The sequence below is a fragment of the Meleagris gallopavo genome, chromosome 12, assembly GCF_905368555.1.
Source record: "Meleagris gallopavo chromosome 12, MGAL_WU_HG_1.1, whole genome shotgun sequence".
Taxonomy (NCBI): Eukaryota; Metazoa; Chordata; class Aves; order Galliformes; family Phasianidae; genus Meleagris; species Meleagris gallopavo.
This window is the reverse complement of record NC_139415.1, coordinates 19,485,811-19,505,354: the sequence shown is the minus strand read 5'-3', so window position 1 is coordinate 19,505,354 and position 19,544 is coordinate 19,485,811. Positions and strand designations below refer to the sequence as shown.

Sequence of the window (19,544 nt, the reverse complement as noted above, 5' to 3'; positions counted from 1 at the left end):
CGGACTTCGACGCGGATCACGTGACCTGGAAACGCGCGCGGCGCTCGGCTTTGAACGCCGCCCAAGCGGCGCGGCGCCGTTTATTGAGCAGAACGGGGCGCCCCGCAGCCGCCGGCGCCGCCCCCGCCCGGCCTCACGCCTTGGCCTCGGCCATGGCCTCCATCACGCGGGCGCTGCTGGTGATGGCGGTGGTCAGGAAGATGAACCTGCAGCCTGGGGACGGCACACAGCGCCTCGTGCTCGGCGCCCGCCGGGCCGCGCCGCCCCCCCACGGAGCCCCGTCCTACCTCGCTCCTTGCCCAGGAAGCGGAGAGCGGCGATCTCGGAGAAGGTGCAGCCGCCCAGGAACAGCGCCAGGACGACGCGCTGCGCGTCCCCGCCCGCGCCCTCCTCCAGCGCGGCGTCTGCGGGGCACGGAGGCTGGCACGCGCCGACCCCCGGCTCCGCCCCCCGCCCCGCGCGCCCCCCGCCCTACCGGCCATCGCGAACTCGTTGCCGTTCAGCAGCCGCACCGCCTCCTCCAGGCCCTGCCAGCCCCGGCGCTCCAGCACCTGCAGGGCAGGGCGGGCTCGAGGCCGGGCCGCGCGGAGAAGGCGGCGGTGCGGCCCCCGCAGGGGCGCGGGGCGGTCGAGGCGGTGCTCCGCTCGGAGGGCGCTGGGGGGCTCACCTGCTCGATGATCTTGCAGCTCAGGGGAGTGTAGGCCCCGCTGAAAACGTACGCCATGTCCCGAGGCATCTTCAGGTTGTACTCGCCGTCCACCCGCGGGATCTGCAGGGAAGCGCTGCTTTATAGTGACGGCAAAGGCGCAGCTGGGCCGGGCTCTGCGTCGGGCTGAGTCCCAGGCAGGGCCAGCGGCAGGGACTGCCCTTGCAGCAGGGTCAGAGCAGCTGTGGCTGGCAAGGCAGGCTGGGGCACCCAGCAGCAGCCCGGCTCCCGTGCGGTGCTCGTGCCTGGCTGGCAGCTGAGGGTGTAGAGCCTTGGGAGTCGGGCACAGGCTGGGCACAACTCTTCTGCCAGCCCAGCAGCCCCCAGAGGACGTACCAAGCTCAGCTTCTTGCTTATGGCTCGAAAGTTGCTCTTCTTTGCCAAGGAATTAAATGCATCTGTGATTTTTCCTGGAAAACAAGACAAGAAATGACTGAGTCTTTGGATGCATCACAGCAGCTGCACACCGTAAGCCAGGCAGAGGCGCTGCTGGAAGAGGTGGAGCAGCAGTAGCAGCTGTGGGCCATAGCACGTGCCTCTTGGCACAGCAGTGCCCTGTGATGCGCTGTCCTGCCCTGGGGTTCCTGCAGAGCAGGCTCTCACCTGCCGCTCGGTCCGTCACCAGCTTGCTGACTCTGCTCTCCACTGCTGTCAGGGTCTCCCCAGCTGTCTGCTCAGTCAGCAATCCGATGCGCTTGAGGTTATGGAAGGTCAGCAAGTGTTCAGGCCCGTAGCTCTGAGGAAGGGAGTGGGCAGATCAGCACGAAGTCATGCAAGACAGCGGTGTGACACTTTCTCAAGAACACGCAGGAGGCCAGCAGGCTGTTTCAGGTAACTCAGTAGGGCAGGGGCAGGCAGAGAGCTCAGCCCCTGCTCTGACAGCCCCAGTGCCCCAGGCGCACTCACCTGCAGGTACTGGGTCTTGAGGGAACGGTAGTCTTTGGGGATGAGACCTGCGGGGACGCCGTGGTGAGCTGAGTGCACGGCACCCAGTGCTGACATCCGCCGAGCTCCTAGACTCCCCCTCACCGTTCTCCGTGATGGACAGCAGGCACATCAGGCGCAAGCTCTCAATAGGGGACACCTGCATTGCAGTGGGTGCCGTGAGCAGGCTGCCAGCCCAAGTACGGCCCCGCAGCGCGGTGCAGCTCCTACCTGGCGGTCAATGTGCTCCTCGATGAAGCTGGTGCTCTCCCGGATGTCAAAACCCTCCAGTAGAGCTGTGGCGGGGGGGAGAGGCAGTCACTTCTCCCACCCCTGGGGCTCCCACCAGCCAGCTGAATTAGAATCTGGTCTCAGCCTCCCCACTGAGCCTCGGGGAAAGGGGAAGGCTTGCAATACTGGGCTGCCTGCCTTACCACGTGTCAGCCCTGTGGGGACCTCACAACCCACCCCAACATGAAAGGTCTGGAGGGAGCACCCAGTTTGTGAGGCAGACCTGGGGCAACGAGGCTGGCATCAGAGCAAAGGTGGAAGAGGCAGAGCTAGGATGGGGGGCAACAACAGGCACAGGGAACAGCCCTCACCGTGTTCAACCTTGATCATCTCCTGGAAGTCCTGCTTGGTTTTCTTTTTCATGATGGACTCACAGGCACCTATATCTGTACAGCCAAGAGAGTTTTCCACTTTGGAGCTGTAACAGGGCATGTGCATTCAACAATACCCTCTGTTGCCCTGCCCACAGCTCAGATACTCCTAGGGACTACCAGGCCATGCAACCCCCCTGCTTCCCTAGGGCTCAGGCACCCAGTGCAGCAGCTGGGGCCTCCCGCTCCTTGCTGTCCCAGCACCTACGCAGACTCAACAGGCGATGCTCTTGTTTTAGTCCCTTCAGTTCCTGGGAGACAAAGTTCTTCATCTGCTTGATGTCCATGCCCTGGCGGCGCTGTGGAAGTGAGAGCATTCAGGGAGTGACCCAGCTGTGGAGGGATGATGCTGGGGAGCCCTCAGCACGAGGCTATACTCACATCGTACTGCGCCTGCAGGTTGCGGGACTTCTGGCTCAGGAAGCCAAACACACTGGAGAAGTGTTCGTTCCGAATCTGGCTGAAGATCTGCAGAAAGCACCGCAGCACCAGAGCTAATTGTTCCCCAAAGCTCGGGCCAGGTCAGCACAGCCCAACCAGGAGCCAGGCTTGCCCTGACCAGCAGTGAGAAGAGGCTGCACTCCACCGGTGTGGTTGCTGCTCCCTGGGCACGACTCAGCTCAGTCTGCAGGGGTGATGCTGACAACAGAGGTCAGGCTGTGCCCACAGACTTTGCTTCTACATCTCCACACGCAGCCCATCACAACCAAAGCCTCCAGACCCAGCAGTGCCCGGTCAATCTCTGCTCAGCTTCCCCCCAGTGCCCCGCAGAGCACCAGAAAGACCTGCTGCCACATAAGCAGGACTCACTTTGTCCTGGGCATTGAGCAGCACCTTAATGCTCTTGTCAGAAGAGGTGACTTCTGGCCCAAAATCCACACTCCCTATGGAGAAAGATGAAAAGTTGCAGGGTCATAGCACGAATCACAGAACAACAGAATAGTTTGAGTTGGAAAGGACCTTAAAGGCCTTGTTACAAGCCCCCTGCCATAGGCAGACCAGCCCCATCCAGATTTCTAAGCACTCCTAAGGATGGGGCATCCACAGCCTTTCTAGGCAGCCCATGCCAGGGCCTCGCTGCCCTCAGAGACAAGAATTCCTTCCTAATGCCTAATCTAAATCTACTCTCTAAGTCTAAAGCTCCTACCCTGTGCTCCATCACTACGTGCCCTTTTAAAAGATCTCTCTCTTTCTTACAAGTCCCTTTCACACACTGCAAAGCTGCGATAAGGTCTCCCCAAAACTGCTTTGCCCCAGCACTAGTGATGTCCCTGCAGAGACAGGTAATACTTGCCCTGATGTTTCTTCAGACAGATCTGCCCTCGTGCGTGGTTTTAGCACCATCCCACACCAGGACCAAACACAAACCTCAGGAGAGCCTCACGTCCCCCCATTGCTGACCCTCCCCACTTACCACACTTGATACGGAAGGTGTCATCCACCAGCCCCTCGTACACCACCTGCGAGCACAGCGCTGTGACGTAGTCTGTGTCTGCAATGAGGACGCATCTGCTGCCCAAGCAGTTTCCCCCTGCCAGGCCCAGTCCTGCTGCCTCTCACTCCAGCTGGTGCCAGCCCTTACCTCTGTCCATAAGGAAGATGTTCCCGATCTCTGGCTTTCTACCCTGCCCATCACTCTCGCTCTCCTCCTCCAGGTCTCGCCACAGCTCATAGCTCATCTGCAAGGGGAAAATTGTGCCAATGCCTGTGACGGGGCTCACCAACAGCTGCAGTACACAGCAGGGGCTGGGTGCCAGCACAGTCCCCGGCCACGTGGGGCTGCTGCTGCAGCTTCCCCTGCGCAGCCTCAGCTCAGGCACAGGAAAAGGGCACTCCCACCAACCTTCAGTCCAGAGGTGAGCACAGCATAAGCCCTGCCATACCTATACCTACCTTGGCACACCTCCCAATCCCATAGGCCCTGCTGAATGGCCCATACAGGGAGTTCAGCAGCTGCAAGGCTCGAGCAACTGAGTTGATCCAGCGGTGATCTCCCTCCTGCAGGGAGCACAACAGCATTAGAATCTGTGTATTCTGCACGGGCTGGACAGGAAATAACTGCGTGCATCGGGGGCCTCAATCAGACGCAAAGCAGGGCTGAGGGTCCGTGGGCTCGGTTCCACTCCACACACATAGGAACAAGCTTGGTGCCTGGTGCCACTCAGGAGGAGCCACCACAGCATGTCCAAGTGGCTGCCCCAGGCAAAACCTTCCACAAGGCAGCAGCAGCAGCCTGCAGTGAGGGCTGGGAGGACTGAGCAGGACATTAGCTTCCTGAACAACGCCCTCCTAGCCTGGGCCCAGAGACAAGTGACAGAAAGGCTGCCATCCCCCAGGCAGCACCCAACAGACCATCCCTACTGACCAAGAAATAGTCCCGGAAGAACTCAGGCAGCTCCATACTGATGATATCTTCATCCAGGGGAAGCAAGTAGAAGGACCACTCATCACAGGTGACATCTGAGCACAGGACAGGAAAAGACAATAGTCATCCACTCCCAGCAAAAACAGCCCCAGGAATCCCAGCAACTCCTCATGCAGAGAAGGAAAACAGAGATGGATCCTCCTCAAGGGGACTCATCCTTTCGTTTGCCCAGGCAGGGGCAGAACCACTGCTCCTCCCAGGAGATCCTGGTACAAGGGTTCAGTGGTGGTCAGAGTGCTGCGAGGGAACAGTGTCAGGCACCACAGACCTACTCACCGCCAAAGACTCCCTCTTCCTCCAACACCATCTCACAGGCATAGAACTGGAAAACAAGATCCTCAGTCACGCTCTACCACAGGCAGGGAAAGAGCTCCCTGTATTAAACAGGACTATTTTCTTCCCAGACACCGTAACACTTGACTTTAGTGAAACAGCTCTGGTTAAGAAACAACTTCCAATTTTCCCAGAAGGAGCAGGAATTGTGAGGGTCAGATCAGGCCAGAAAGGGTAGAAGCAGCACTGACCTTCTGGGGGCTGAAGATGATCTTGTATTTCCGGCTCCTCCCTGACATCTTGTCAGCATTGACAATGTCTGCAAAGAACATGTGTGCAGACCTCATAAACACCGCTTGCCACCCTGAACTGCCACAACTTGTCCCATAGGATGAGGTGTGGGGCACGGCTCCTCACAGCACCCGGAGCAGAAAGAACCTGGGAACAGGGCCATTTTCCAGCCCAGGAATAGTGGCCTACAGAGGCCGGAAGGTTCTGGCAGTGCAGAGCTGCAGTCAGTACAGCATGAGATGACCCACACGCCACATCCTAACCTTCCCAGAGTACCTGCAGAGCACAGAGCTGAGGGATCGTGAACCAACGACAGCCCAAAGGCAGCTGCCGCCAGGCACTCACCTGCAATGTACCGCATCGTCCTGACCCGCGGCCGCACGAGGAAGCAGAGCCTGGGAACAGGGCGACAGGGTGTGAGAGCTGCCACCTGAGCTCCCGTGGGCGCAGGGAGGTACATCGTGAGCAGATGGGCAGCACTCACTGGTCGCTGGCGCTGGGGGCCGGCCGGTTCTCCACCCTGTACAGCTTGTCCACCTCGTGCTGCTGCGGGGCGAGGCGCGGGGCCGTCAGCGGGCGGTGCCGGCACCCCCGGGCCCGACCCCAGGCCCCGCGATACCTTCAGGACGGAGACGTTGGCGATGCGGTCCAGGGGGCTCATCAGGTCGGGCTCGATGAACAGGTCCTTCCTACCGGGCAGCTGCGGGCGGTCGGGCTGCGTGGGGCGGCGCCGGGAAACCCCGCAGCCCGGGCCCCATCCCCGCGCCGACCCCCGGGGCCGCTCCCCGCTCCCCGCCTCTCCAGCGCCGCCCGCCCGCCCGCACCTGCTCCAGCAAGTAGATGAGCTGGTCCCGTGCCAGCCGCTTCAAGATACCGAAGTCGGGCGGCTCGGGCGCGTCACGCCGGGCGGTGGAGGCCATAGCGGAGCCGCCGCGGGGCCCGGAACGCCGCCGCGAGGCCGCGGTTCCGCCGGAACCCACGCACCACAGGAACTCGCGCGCCGGAAGCACCGGGAGTCACGTGATCCCGCGCCGGAAGCGCCCACAGCAACAAGGAAAGAGACGCGAGGCGGCAACCGCCGTATTTATTGCCCCGTTCCCGGTCCCAGCGCCACGCCGCGCTCCTCCAGCAGCCGCTGCAGCGCCGCCTCCAGCGGCGGGCTCGTCCCGCGCAGGCCGGCCACCACTTCCGCCGCCCACCGGAAGTACTCCTGCACGCGCTCCTCGGACCACCCTGCGGGGACACGCGCGGCGCGTCACTTCCGGCGCCGGGCTCGCGGGGGGCGGGGCCAGGCCGAGCGCCGTGCGCACCTTTGGGCGTGCAGCGCTGCAGGTCCCGCAGGTTGTGCAGTTTGTCCGCCAGTTTCACCAGCTTGGCCCGCGGGCTGCTGCCCGCCGCCCGCTCCACCTGCAGCCGCTTCCGCTCCGCCTTCGGCAGCGTTTTGTCGTCCGTCAGCTCCTCCACCACGCGCCGCACCTCGGGCCCGAAGCGCTCCTCGATCTCGGGCGGCGTCGTGTCCGTGTCCTCCACCGTGTCGTGCAGCAGCGCGGCCTGCGGGGGCCGGGGGGTGTTTGGAGGGGGGTTGATGGGGGCGGTCAGGGCCGGCCGGGCGGCGTCCCCACCGCGGCCCCGAGCGGAGCGGTACCTGCAGCACCACGACGTCCGTGACGCCCGCCTCGTGTGACAGAATCCGCGCCACGCCTGGAACGGGAGACACCGGGAGGGGAAGGGAGGGGAGGTGAAGGGGATCGGAGCCGCGCGGTCCGCCGTAGGGGGGATGACGGAACGGGAGCGGCACCGGGGGCTCGCCGCAGGGATCGCGAGAAGGGCAATGGGACGGGAGCGGCGGCCGCACCGATGGGGTGGTTGATGTAGGGGGTGCCCTCGGGGTCCTTCCGCCGCTGCTCCCTGTGTTTCCTGGCCGCGAAGTCCGCCGCCTCCAGCAACCGCGCCGCATCCGAACCCATGGCCGTTGTGCGGGCTGCGCCGGCGCGCCGGGAAATATGCAAACGCCAGGAGCGGGCGGAGCCGAGCCCCGTTCAACAGTTTATTGCAGCCCGCCCGGCCCTCGCGGCAGGCGGTACAGCAGCGAGCCGTCCGGGGCGCGCACCTCCGTGCCGGCGGGCGGAGCGGGGCCCGGGTCCGGGCGCTGCGGCGCGGCGCGCAGCGCTCGCGCGTCCTGGCGCAGGCGGCGGTGCGGCGGGAGGCGGCTCCGGCTCCGCAGCACCCGACGCACCACGTCGGGGCTGACGCCGAAGCCTTCGGCCAGGCGCTCCGGCGGCCACTCTTCGGGCAGTTCCTGCCGCAGGAACCTGCGGGTGCAGCGCGGTCACCGCCTACCGCTCCGTCCCGCCTCGCCCCGCCCCGCCCGGACCCGGCCGCTCACCGCATCTGCTCCATCGCCTCCCAGGTCAGCGTCCGCTCGGGGGCGCCGCGCTCCGCGCCCAGCTCCCGCCGCAGCCGCGCCGCCGCCCGCCGCCTCCGTGCCCTGCGGGGAGAGAAACGCGTGAGCGCCCCGGTCCTCCCGGCCGCGGACCCGGCCCCGCCGTCCCGTACCTCTCGGCCTCATCCGGCGCCGCGTTCGGCGGCTCCGGGTCCCCGCACCACGTTGCCGCCGCCCGCCGCGGGGCCGCGGCCAGCAGCGCAGCCACCCGCAGCCCGCGCCGCACCAACGCCGCCATGGCCGGAGGGGGGCGGGGCGGGGGCGGCCGCGGGGCGGGGGAATCGCGGGAGGCACGGCGGGGTCTGGGCACGGCGCGCAGCTCCCCGGCACCCGGGACTGCGGGCTCCGCCGCCGCCGACAGCCAGCGGTTCGGAGTTCTGAGGGGGGGGGACAGCCGGGGCCTTAAAGGCGGGGCCTCGACGTCCCGCAGGACCCCGGGACCGGAGCGAGGGCGCTCGGATGGAGCGCGCCCTCCGGCAGCCGCGGAGCAGGGAGCGGTGCCCGGGGGCCTGGAGCCCCGCCGCCCCTTACCTGTGCTGCTCGCGTCGCGGAAATTCGTGGCGCTGGCGCAGCGCGTGGCGCGTGTGTGCAGCACGAGGGCGGCAGAGGCTACGAGGAGCCGCTGCGCTGTCGCATCGCTGAAGCTGCCGTCGCCCACGGCCTTGCCTGCACGGGCCGGGCATCCCGACGAACCGCGGTGAGCACTGCCTGCGCAGAGCGGCCGCCCGATGTCACCTGCAGGAGCACAGACAGAGGTGTGGGCACCCGCGCAGCTGCAGCCTGCTGTTCTCTGTGGGCCGCTGCACAGCCCCCCCAACCGTGGAACAGCTCCATCCAACCCTCCTGCTTCTCCCACCCCAGCGCATCAGAACTTCCACGTCTGCCCATGGCTCTGCACAAAAAGCACGCAAAGGCAGAACCAAAGCGAGACAACGCACACTCACATCCTTCCGCCTTGTTTCTGGCTGCAGAGCGCTGCCAGGCGCTCACCGGCCTTCCCCTGGTTTCAGCGCAGGGCTGGGTAGCTGCTGCTGGCTCTGCAGCCCGGCTCCTCGAGTAGCCCCTGTCCTGGGGCTGGGCGCTGCACTGCGCTGTGTGCTGTTCTTGGGAAGGGATGCTCTGCCCTCGAACCAAGAGGCTGCCCAGGGCAGGGTGCTGGCCAGACAGCAGCTGTGCCCTGGTGCTGTGCTTACGAGCACACGGCTGTCCTGAAGGCCGCACGGTGCCTCTTGGGAATGAGAGGGGGATGATGGCCATCAAGGGGGCAGGCTGCCGTGCCTGCAGTGTGTCCCAAAGAAACTGCGTCTGGAAGGAGAGAAAGCGGTTGTAGCTTAGCTCTGGAGACCCCTGATGACAGACAGGAAGGAAAAATCTTCCCTGTCGGTGCTCACTACACATCTCCCTGCATTTCCTCTCCTAAGCACACCTCAGTTTTAGATTCAGATCATCTAGGTGCACTGCGACTGATCTGCCTGCAGCAGAGCTCAGAGACTCCCATGCACTGCCCACAACATTGCTGAGCTGCAGCGGGGTTTGTGGAAGGAAACGCCACAGCATTGTGGGGAGACTTCAGTGATGAAGGATCTGACCCAGCCCTGTACAGTCCTTTGCTTCTGAAAAGATCTGCCCAGAGGTTGGGTGGAACTCGTGGTTTCAAGTTCTGCTTTGCTTTGTCTGGGAGCATAAAAGGCAGCTACCAACAGTTCTTACAGATCAAATCACATCTTACACTTCTTTTGTTAAATTAAAGGGACCGTTTCCAATTTGCTGCAAGGTACTAGAATATTCCTGCATCCATATAATTCCTGCAACTCTGGTATCTGGTGTTTGTCAGCATCCTTGCAAGGTGTGCCGTCCTTCCAAGCAGGAGTGGAAGGCAGATGGTGCCACTGGGAGAGGACCTTGCAAGGCTTTTCACCAATTGCCACTCGAGAATTAGCACTTTCTCCACCTATCAGATGTCAGCCACCATCAGTTCTGTTACAGCCCTTACAGCCCACTGGAGTCCAGTGATGACAGAATGCTGGCTTTCTCCTCATCTGATTTTAGAGCACTGGCACCTGTGGCCAGGCTTGGGAACTGTAGGCAAGCAAATCTAGCTCCAAATTTTCCCTGGGCGTAATCCCTGCACAGCCCAGATTTCTTCAGCTGTGCACCTTGAAATAATCCAGGACATGACAGTGGCAAAGCCAAGGGCTTATACTACAGCAAGCTCTTGCAGAGCAAACACGAGTGTCAAGGGGAAGCCCCACCAAGGACTGAGCTCTGATGTGTTTCCAGCACATGCGCTGTCAGGAAATGTGGAGTGGGCTCTTCACCTGTCATGGGTGGGGGCTGTGTAACACAGAGGGGGGGTTTAGGAAGAGGCACTGCTTGCAGTGCAGAATTCACCGAGAGGTATTTTTAGGTATTTCCACACTTCCTTGTTTGCTGTTTGTGCTTCTTTACCATGCTCCTAACACTTCAGTGTTCGTAGCTCACGAGAACTCCTACTCGGGAATTAATCTTACTTAGGCAGGAGAATCACGTTATGGCCCTGGAGAAGCAGACCACGCTATGCTGCATGTGGGGGACAGCGAAAGGCAGTATTATCAGACTGTCTTTTGGGATAGGAACGAGAGGGACCTTCTGAGGAAAGGCGCCCAGGGGTCCTATGTGAGTGGTTGGCATGTCCCCAGTGTGCCCTTTTGGAAAGAGAAAAAGACCCAAGGACCCAGGCGGCACGTTGGTTCTCATTTAAATGAGCCACATCCTCCCACAAATGATGGTCTCCTGTGATGGCCTCGTAGAATGATCTGGGCAATCTTCAGTTACCTGGATCTCAGAGGTAACAGTGCAGGGTCTGTGGTTGTCAGAGGAACTCTCAGCAGTGGGAAGCAGCTGGGAGAGCTGATCTACGATGCCCAGGCCTTGGATAAGGTTCTTACGCCTTGCAAGAGCATTCACTCTTTTCTTCTCCTCATTTTCCAGAATATCCTGAGGCTGCATGGAGTCATACTGCACATGCTCTATCTTAGGAAAGAAACACCCGAGTTACAGCAAAGTTGAAACTATAGAAATGGGCAAGAGATACAAAACTACAAACTGCTCTGAGCCCTACAGAGAATTTCAGACCTCGGGGTGGAGCAGGATGAAAATCCCTATGGTTGGCACAGCAGCAAAGGGCAGCACTGGTGCTTACAGGTGCCCCCTGGCACAAGCTGTCAGCCCCCCCAGGACTTCATGGAGGGGCCTCATCTCCTTAGGAGATACCCATGGCCCAGTACTGTTCCTAGAGCCATAGATTGCCTTTGATACACCACGGATGAGCACAGACGAAAACAAGGTACCTTTTTATCCCACATCTTTGTGCTTCTGTAGGTGAAGTGGGTTGCAGAAGCTGAGGTTTTGTTATGGATCATGGATTTGTCTGTGGGTGACTCTCCCTGCAGCCCTTCCTTTCTCTCTTTTTTCTTCTTGCTGTTAACAGCTTCTAACTTTTCTTTCTTCATGCGAATTTCTTCCAGGTGTTGCCTGCCACAGAAGAGTTGCCTTGGTCACTGGTTCCATAAGAGGCATAATAGCAAAACACCGCAAAGACTTCAGTCTGAGGACATTTTACTGCAGTCAAGTTCTCTAGTGAATAGACCATAAAGGAAGCATGCCAAGAAATGAGGGAGGAGTGCTTTCAAGAGAGCCTCTCACTGCTGTAAGAAATGCCCATGAATTAGTCTGTGCCTGCCAGAAGGGGGAGAAGAGTGGAGAACGTTTCAACATGTGCCTCCGGATTCCAGAAGTCAATGGAATACTGCATTTGCCTCTCAAAGTTACATGCTACAGAATTGCTTTGCCGTGGCAACATAGCACAAGCAGACTCTCCTGTATCCAGCTCTCCACAACTTCCTTACTTCCCTTAAACAACACATTTACTCCCAGGAAAGGGTCACAAGGAAGCAGGGTCTGAATGTACCTGGTACACTCCTCTCGTGCTTTGGATGATGCAGTCTCCTTGAAGAGGGAGCTGCTCTGCTTGAAGAATGGCTCATACTTGTCAGTTCCACACGCTGGGTAAATGCGCCGGTAGCTGCCCAGGTGAGAGTTCTCATAGTCCTCTGCCTCAGAGAGCCAGGCTGCCTGGCTGCTCTCTGACTCCTCATGTCTGCAAACCAGGAGAAAGCACAGAAAGCACAGGCAGGCAGGGAGCTGTGATGAGAGGCTCCAGGTATTTTACTGAGAAACAGTGGACATAGGTAGATTTTTGCTCCTGTCTTTCCCTGTCTGAGAGCCTGTTTGCTGCTGGGAACCAACAATTCCCACTTCTTCGTTCTCTACACGGCGAATGCTGGTGGAGCATTTTCAGATGTCTCCCCTGCTGCCAGGATCACACCCTGCCCCTCAGCCTTTTCACCCAACTGAGCTGGTTGCCAGAGAAGTTCAATTACAGTGTGCATGTTCAAGGAGCGTTTGCCACTCCGCACTCAGCTGGGAGCTTTCCAGCCAGCAGGGAGCTCGGAGCAGTGGAGACTGCAGGGACATGAAGTGTACGGAGTAACAAGCTCAACTTCTCCAGCCTGCAGTTTTCTCAGGTTTCCTAATTGAAATGGGAGCTGGAGGCAGTTCCTGCCTTGCCCTGCGTAGCAGGAAAAGCCCGGGCAGCAGCCTCATCTAAAATGGCCTCGAGAGGCCGTGGGTTTAATAAATCATGAAAGGGCACGCAGACAAAGAAGGGTGGGAAAATGCTCAACCCTGGGAAAGGAATCCTGCTTTGGAGAAGAGCCCCGTGCCCCGCGGTGCTCCTGGTCCCTGAAGCAGTGCTATGTCCCGTCCTGTGAGAGTCACTGTGAGACCAGGAGCATACTGGCGCAGCCTGACAGCGCTGAAGGACGCGAGGACATGCAGCTCTATGGGGAAGCCCGGGGATCATAGCACAGGGAGTGCCAGATCTCTTCTGCGATCAGTTCCGGACAGGCTCTTCCTGTCCAGACTGCAGATGGCTTGGGTGAGCTCTGTCAGAGGCTGCACAGAGCCACGGCTTCAGGTAGCATAAGTGTCAGAGCCTGTTTTTTCCTCACTAGGGACCTGCAGTACTATTGGAAAGAGCAATACCTGGATACGTGAGGAGACCGATGAGCCTGGAGGAGTCGTTCCTTTGCCTGCTGTTTGTCTTCCTCCATCGCTTTCCTTTTGTTACAGGCATGCACATTTATCAAGTTGATGGTGTCAAAGAGAAGAGCATCCTTCACCTCGTGGTCCAGGTGAGAATCTGTGGTGAAGCTGGGAGAGTGGTTCACCTGCCAAAACAAACAGCTCATCTAACTTGGCAACTCCCAGCACTCAGACTGCTGCCCGCAGCAAGCTTGTTGGCCCCAGCCTGCCCCTCTGCGTGCTTTCCATTGATGAAGGAATATCCCGCGTTGGAAGGGACCCACAAAGATTGAGTCCAACTGATGTTCTCCCCCATAACAGTGGCTGAAAGCAGGAGGGTGTGCACACCATCTGGTTCTGTCCTTCTATCCCTCCTGCAGTACAATGCTCATCCACACTGCAGGCTGTTCAGCCTCTGTGCCACCACAGGACTGCGAGAATAGAGCAGCTATCATAAATTCAGGATGCTGTTACAGATCGAGGAGCTCTGAGGTTCAGGAAACTCCCTGCTGTTAGAGAGGGTGTATAGGGAACGGGCTCTCAGATCGGGTGGATTAAGGTTGCCTAGCCTGCAGAAGGTTGTCTGGCCGCTCGTATTCATAACCCGTTTAATTCTGTGAGTGAGGTGGCCTAATTTAATCAAATAAGTTCTGTTTAGCCCATCAGCTCTTGTTCTTGAGCTTCCTCCACACAAGCAAGCTTTCAACTATCTGCTACTTTCAGAGCTGCTTCAACACAGCAGGAGACTTCTTCCTTACCTCTAGTAGCCAAGGTTTCAGATTTCTGTCTAGCAAAATATCAAAACCCAGTATCTCAAAACAGGCACAGCTGGTAGTGTGGTTAGGAAAGCAGCTTTGGTAATTGTGCTTCACCACAGGGTGAGCTGAAATAAGAGTCTTTATAATTATATCTTCAATATCTTCCCAGAGTTTTGTTGTGTTGTAGCTGTTATCCACCATCCAGGCATTCAGGGTGGAGAGTTTCCTGTGTGGAAGACAGGAGATGATAAGAGCTCACTTGTGATGTCACACTTCACCCCAAGAATGGTGGAAGTAAACAACTGTCCCCAGTGCAGCTTTCCTGCAGGCTGTCACAAGGCACTGTGGCACCTGGACAAGACTATACCTCTTACTGCCCATCGTGTCATCCTGGACAAAGTTTGCATTACGTTTGTTGATAGCATAATTGGTCAAATGCATGCAGGTATCACCCTGAGAGAGGAACCACAAGAGACCTTCATTTACACGTAATTGCAGAGTATAAATAGAAACAACAGTTCCATTACTATTTATCTAGCCACCAGCATCACCCACTTTTACCTCCTCTCTGTAGCAATGGTTTTCAGCTGGTGATTCACTCTCTAACCAGAATTTAGAGCTAACTGCTCTACTTGTTTCACACCACAGTCCTAATCTCTTGGGTAGAGCACAGGAGTCAGCTCCACAGATGCTATTCCAGTTGTAACCTCACCACTAAACAAGGGACTTCCCAGGGCAGAAGCTGCAGCACATTTCTGCAGATTCGTCCTCTTCCTGTACTCACGTGAAGCAGGAGACCCCTCCGAGACATGAATGTGTTGGAGTGGCAGAGGGCATGTAACTGTGCAGCTCTGGGAGAAGTGCATCTCGCACCAGACTGTGACAAGAATACCACAGTCCAGCACTAGATTCCACGATCTTTAGGGATTTTATACACCACAGACCCCGACTTAGAACGGGGCAGTGTCATGGTCTGTACCTTTCTTCCTTTCTTTCCCATTTCCCCTCCTTGTCTCCGAGGCTGTTCCACTACCACCAGGTAAGCCCCAGATCTCTGCCTGAAGTACAGGCGGACAAGGAATGGTACAGACCCAAGAACACTCGCAGAGGCAAGAAGCAGTAGCAGTGTTGCCTAGAGACACTGTGGAGTCTCCACCTGTGCAGATTTTCATTACCTAACTGGGTGAAACCTCGGAGAAATCAAATTTGAAATTATTGTTGGCCCAGTTTTGAGCAGAAGGCTGGACTTGAGACCTTCCTAGGTTCCTCCAAATCCAGACACCTCTAAGATTTTAGTGATAATGTCACTAAAAGGCCTAGATGTGGGACCTGGGAGTAGATGTACTTCAGACACTCCCAAATACCTTCCGTGTGGAGGAGGTGCAGAGGGAGGAGAGAGCAGGAAAAAAGAAAACCGAGTCCCATAAAACCTACCAGTCCCTGCCTTTTCAGGGTCTGGAATGCCCCTAGGACAAATTAGGGACTAAAAGCTACAGACACTACATCAGTTTTTTGTAATCCTCCCCTTTTATTTTTTTTTTACCAGGTTTCTCCTTCTGGGATCGATGTACCTCATGGTGGCAAACCGGGCCAGACCCTCCTTGTAGACAAAAATCCTCAGTGGGTCACAAGATGTGACCAGCACATAGATACGCATGTCAAACTTAAAGCCATCAATAAGGAAAGGCTGTGAGAAAAAAGGCAGGAGCAAGCATGAGATAAGGGAACATTGCTGGGTGTGCTGCTGATTCCTCAAGGCCAGCTGCTCCACCTGCACTGCCTGCGCCACTTCCAGCAGCTCAGCAGTGAGGAGGAAGAGACAAGCTTTTGCTGTGCCCCCGGCAGATCCAAGAGACACGGGGCAAAGGACACGAGGAGGAGGCAGGGTGCGGGAAGAGCTAGGAAGCTGCAGTCCTTCGCCTGTGCTTCAGGACAGTCCCCATTACCTTAGAGATATACTGCTGACAGATCATGTGCTCTCCGTGTTTGATCTCTTCTGGATTACGTGTTATGAAGATACCTCGACCTTGGCAGCCGCTGTCTGGCTTGCAGATGAATGTTCTGTTCTTCCTCCTGCGCCTGTAGGCCTGAAAGTCTCCGTAGCTGTATAGTGAAGGGGTGATGGTTACACGCTGCAGAAATGAGCCCCTCAACTCTCTGGTAACATTTAGATATTCAAACTACTGTGCTACTAACAGATCTAAGTTCTGCAGTGGAGAAATAGTACAGCAATTCCTGGTTTACATCAGCTCTTAGTCCTTGTGCAACCTGACAAAGCTCTCCTAGTTTCAGCTTTTTCTTGCACACGTCTCCACCTCTACCATGAGTTTCATGGGAAACAGCCAGCACTATTTGTACAGAAGCCAGTGAGGATTTTGGCTCTGCTGCTGCAGAGGGATCGGGGAAAAATAAAACACTGCCTACAAAGGAGGAGGAGGTCACAAGTCCTTACATCCCCCTTTGTTCCAGCTCATCAGCAAATGGTCAGCAGGCTGCAGCCAGGATGCTCTAAGCAGGGTGCAGAGCCTCACAAACTGCACTCACGTATCACATTACGTGGTCTTCAAAAGCAGCTCCATTGGGAGTATGATGCCTTGAAGAGTCAAGCCCACATGCCAGTTAGTTATTTGCTGCTGATGGAGGAACACTGTCTCTGTACTACAGGGAAATGAGGAGCCATACTGACCCTTCTTGCGTGAGCGGTGGGCACTGAACCCAGCCTGTGTGGGGAGAGAGTCTCTTGCTGCTCTGCATTTACCTCTGCTGTTCCCGGTGAGCTGCAGAGGGCTGTTCCCCAGAAACACAGATGTTATGCTTCTCATCCCGCCCTTTGGCTTTCAGGGCGGGTCCCTCTTCCGAGATTCAGCCCTTTGGCCACTGAGCACAGTAAACATTGTAGGGGATATCATTCCACAGGAAATCTCAGAGGCCATTCCCATCCAAACCCTAGCTGTGAAGCACAGTGCTTCTCACTTCCTGATTTCCCTATCCTCTGCTGCATTAATGTGTATCACTCACTCAGCTGGCAGGCTCCACGTACGGGGAAAAATATTGTACTCCTTGGGGAAGAGTTTGAGCATGCGGTTAAGGTTGCGAGCCAACAGATCCTTACGGCAGATCTCTATCATGCCAGGAAAATGGTTGATTTTCTGAAAAAGGAGCAGAAATAAAACAGAATCATCAGTGATAATCCTTGAGGTCAAGGAAAGGCAGTGTATGGAGAAACAAGCACGCAGAACAGGAAGCCAGATCAGATGTTGCCTTGAACGCCTGCTGAAGGACAAGAGTACGCTAACTGCTTTATCTGACCTCACCAGCGTGATTTATCTGCTCATTCCATCTCAGCCCTGAAGCTCTGCCTTCCTACAGTATTGCAGCTTCTGAAAGGGAGCAGCTTGTCAGCAAGAGTCATTTATTTCACTCTACATTAAAGGGGCTGGCAGCTTTCCAGCTCCCCACTGACTGTCAGACTGTTACTGATGGCATCAGTACAGACACAACAGAAGCAGTGACGGATGAACCTGTGCATCTGGGACCAACACAGAGAATGTGGAGCACGAGTGCTAACTTTAGACAAATCAGTTTTGTTCTGCAACACTTTGTTCCATTAACAGCTCCGTCTCGTCCTCCTCTCCTGAGCTCTTCCTGCTGGGCACCCTTTTCACGGGTATTTACCTGAAACCGTTTCATTTCCATGACACGTTCCAGAGAGACTGAATAGTCAGTCCAGTACACCGTCCAGTCCTCGTTTTCTCCCACTTCTTTCAGCCCGCAGCACAGTGCGGCACGACGCACTGTATGGAAGGAAGCACACAACAGAGGTCCAGGAAGAGGATACAAATACCAAGGGCAGTTAAATCCCAGAGTAAACAGGAGGGTGGGCAAAACTCTTCAGGCTGCACTGCCACCCTCAGGGGTGACAAGGTCTAATCAGGACCCTTCAGAAGACCTCAGAAACACAAACTCTATCCAGCTAAACTCAACACAGCCTCTGCCTGCAGGTATACTGGGAACCATCGGCCCTGCGAGTCCACTTGCCTTGGGGTTCCAGAACATCCCCTGGATTACAGCAGGCTTGAATTCACCCTGGGTTTGATGCCACACAGCTAAATACAAGTCTTTCACCTTCAAAATCAAAGGCTAATAGGTAGCAGAATGCATGAGCTTTGGAGTGGAAGGTTGTTGCTGCAAAGATTAGTGTTGGGGCCAATTCTGAATTTGCCCTCTTACACAGCTGGGGAGCTGATGAACGAACCATGCTATGAAACAGAAGCAAGTTAGGAAACACAAGGGGCAGCTCTAAGTCAGAAGCCTCTGTCTCTCCACACACCCCCAGCCAGGTGGCCAGAACTGCCCAACAGCCCACATGCCATTGAGGCCGTTTGGGCCCTCCTCCATCACAGCCCTGCCACCATGCATTGGCTGTTGCCTTGTTGCTTATTCTGGGCTGACCAGCACAGCCTAACAGCACCACAAAGAGCAGCCCTGGGCACCAGAGCTCTGGAGGTGGGCATGAAACTGTTCTGGTTCTTACGGAGCTCACATTGCCACACCATGTTCTGTCGTGGATCCTCATCCACCTCCCATCACCAAAGTGCCTGAGCATGGCCGCAGGTGAAACACGTGTCGCTCTGGGTGAAAACAGCATTCCTCACACAGCTGACAAGGCTGTGACCTTTAGCAATGCAAACACGGTAGTAATACTAGAGTAGTCATTAGCAAATTGACTAATAACATCCATCAAATTGTTCTTTTGAGAAATAGCTTGTGGCAGCAAAGAAGAGCGAGACAGGAGCCTGAAGCAGCTACCTAGAGCATGTCATTGGAGAGGAATATCAAAGAGATATTGCAGGTACTGATCCAGCCTGCTGCACCACCTGCTTCTCACTTCATTTTCCCAAGCACAGGTACCAGTCCTGCACTATAACTGCCTCTAGCCAAACCCTTCTCACCAATTTTAGCAGAAGTGTGGCACATATAGGTACAGAGGGTGGTGAGGGCTTGCAGTGCTGCTGCACAGTTTGGGTCTCTTTAAAGCACAAAGCTCCTCAGCCCAAAGTGTAGAATATTCACAGGGATCCTTACAAGCAGTAAACACATAACACAGAGGGGACTGCAGCAGAAATTCAATACCAGCCCACCTCGCCAGCTGAACAGCCACCTGCACGGCTCGCTGCGGGCGGGCTCCATCCAAGGGGCCACATCCTCGGACTTACCGCTCTCGTACTTGCAGCTGCTCAGGTTAATGGATGGGACGCTGGAATTGAAAGAGACGACACAAGAGCTGCTCAGTGAGGTGATCAATCCGAGGGGAGCGGGCACAAAGGAGGCAACTGTCCTCCACCACACCCGCACACCCCACAGAGCTAACTGCCCAGTCTGGCCCGGCACCACGGGCTATGAGGCAGACGGTCCCAGCCCCGTGCCGTTCCTTAGGAGGACGCACACGCTGGGGCCGTTCCCGTTCCTCCCGGGGCTCCGACCCGCCCGCAGGATCCCAGCCGAGGGCTGCAGGCCCGGACACCCCAGGCACCCCGGGGCCGCTTCGCCTGCGGACCCCGCAACAGACACAGGAACGCGGTGTGTGCACACAGACAGGCTTTATGTGCGCAGCACGACCCGGGCAGCACGGCTCTCGCCAGACAGGCGGACGGATGGACGGACACACAGACGGACACGGGCCAAAGGCCGCGGGATCGGGCCGCCTCCCCCCGCCGCACTCGCCTGCACTTCCTCCGCTTCTTTCGCGGTCTCGGGCTGGAGGCGGCAGCTCCGGGCTCGTTCCCGGGTGCAGCGGACCCACTCGGAGCTGCCGCCCCCGAGGAGCCGCCGCCGCCGCCCGCCTCCATGGCGCCGCTCGAGACCGCCGCCGTTCCCATGGCGACGGGGCAGCGGTCTCCGCTCGATCATAGAGAGCCGGGCACAGCCAGCTAGAGCG

At 57.5% G+C, this 19,544-nt stretch overlaps 3 protein-coding genes across 9 annotated transcripts; all 3 read right to left on the bottom strand.

Annotated features, from left to right (window-relative positions):
- Positions 1-44: 44 nt before the first annotated feature.
- On the bottom strand, positions 45-6,336 carry VPS33B (VPS33B late endosome and lysosome associated). 2 transcript variants are annotated; one of them, XM_085234477.1, is made up of 23 exons: positions 6,106-6,334; positions 5,901-5,981; positions 5,766-5,827; positions 5,627-5,676; positions 5,242-5,309; positions 4,994-5,039; positions 4,658-4,752; positions 4,186-4,290; positions 3,875-3,971; positions 3,707-3,784; positions 3,103-3,176; positions 2,674-2,760; positions 2,501-2,591; positions 2,233-2,307; positions 1,862-1,926; positions 1,736-1,790; positions 1,613-1,659; positions 1,310-1,442; positions 1,043-1,116; positions 668-769; positions 476-551; positions 288-404; positions 45-213 (listed from the first exon to the last, which is right to left on the bottom strand). In XM_085234477.1, the coding sequence occupies exons 1-23, from the start codon at positions 6,199-6,201 to the stop codon at positions 134-136; spliced, it is 1,854 nt and encodes a 617-aa protein (XP_085090603.1). In that variant the 5' UTR covers positions 6,202-6,334; the 3' UTR covers positions 45-133. The 2 variants fall into 2 exon arrangements, with proteins under 2 accessions (XP_085090603.1, XP_085090604.1); XM_085234478.1 differs by lacking the exon at positions 476-551 and having other exon boundaries at positions 6,106-6,336.
- Positions 6,337-6,339: 3 nt separating this feature from the next.
- Positions 6,340-7,593, bottom strand: HDDC3 (HD domain containing 3). The gene is made up of 4 exons (XM_085234499.1): positions 7,137-7,593; positions 6,927-6,982; positions 6,592-6,832; positions 6,340-6,514 (listed from the first exon to the last, which is right to left on the bottom strand). The coding sequence occupies exons 1-4, from the start codon at positions 7,246-7,248 to the stop codon at positions 6,366-6,368; spliced, it is 558 nt and encodes a 185-aa protein (XP_085090625.1). The 5' UTR covers positions 7,249-7,593; the 3' UTR covers positions 6,340-6,365.
- TTLL13 (tubulin tyrosine ligase like 13) lies at positions 7,453-19,486 on the bottom strand. 6 transcript variants are annotated; one of them, XM_085234462.1, is made up of 17 exons: positions 19,331-19,486; positions 18,748-18,863; positions 17,282-17,400; positions 16,625-16,755; positions 15,553-15,709; positions 15,150-15,293; positions 13,974-14,059; positions 13,607-13,832; positions 12,810-12,994; positions 11,674-11,862; positions 11,054-11,237; positions 10,539-10,736; positions 8,669-9,029; positions 8,256-8,459; positions 7,838-8,101; positions 7,668-7,769; positions 7,453-7,593 (listed from the first exon to the last, which is right to left on the bottom strand). In XM_085234462.1, exons 1-16 carry the CDS (start codon positions 19,483-19,485, stop codon positions 7,693-7,695), a joined length of 2,796 nt encoding a protein of 931 aa, XP_085090588.1. In that variant the 5' UTR covers position 19,486; the 3' UTR covers positions 7,453-7,593; positions 7,668-7,692. The 6 variants fall into 6 exon arrangements, with proteins under 6 accessions (XP_085090588.1, XP_085090589.1, XP_085090592.1 ...); XM_085234463.1 differs by having other exon boundaries at positions 18,823-18,863; XM_085234466.1 differs by lacking the exon at positions 7,838-8,101.
- Between the last annotated feature and the right edge of the window lie 58 nt (positions 19,487-19,544).

Bases quoted from the DNA above. Each gene is read 5' to 3' on its own strand.
- VPS33B (XM_085234477.1), bottom strand. From the start codon at position 6,201: ATGGCCTCCACCGCCCGGCGTGACGCGCCCGAGCCGCCCGACTTCGGT. The intron at 4,291-4,657 runs GTCAGTAGGGAT...TGCTCCCTGCAG, and splicing joins TCTTCCGGGACTATTTCTTG to GAGGGAGATCACCGCTGGAT. The intron at 2,761-3,102 runs GTGAGTCCTGCT...TGCTTTCTGCAG, and splicing joins TGCTCAATGCCCAGGACAAA to ATCTTCAGCCAGATTCGGAA.
- HDDC3 (XM_085234499.1), bottom strand. From the start codon at position 7,248: ATGGGTTCGGATGCGGCGCGGTTGCTGGAGGCGGCGGACTTCGCGGCC. The intron at 6,833-6,926 runs GTACCGCTCCGC...CGGCCCCCGCAG, and splicing joins CGGACGTCGTGGTGCTGCAG to GCCGCGCTGCTGCACGACAC. The intron at 6,515-6,591 runs GTGCGCACGGCG...GTGTCCCCGCAG, and splicing joins GCAGCGCTGCACGCCCAAAG to GGTGGTCCGAGGAGCGCGTG.
- TTLL13 (XM_085234462.1), bottom strand. From the start codon at position 19,485: ATGGGAACGGCGGCGGTCTCGAGCGGCGCCATGGAGGCGGGCGGCGGC. The intron at 18,864-19,330 runs GCGAGTGCGGCG...TTTCAATTCCAG, and splicing joins AAGAAGCGGAGGAAGTGCAG to CGTCCCATCCATTAACCTGA. The intron at 9,030-10,538 runs GTAACTGAAGAT...CTCTCCTTCCAG, and splicing joins CTGTTACCTCTGAGATCCAG to ACGCAGTTTCTTTGGGACAC.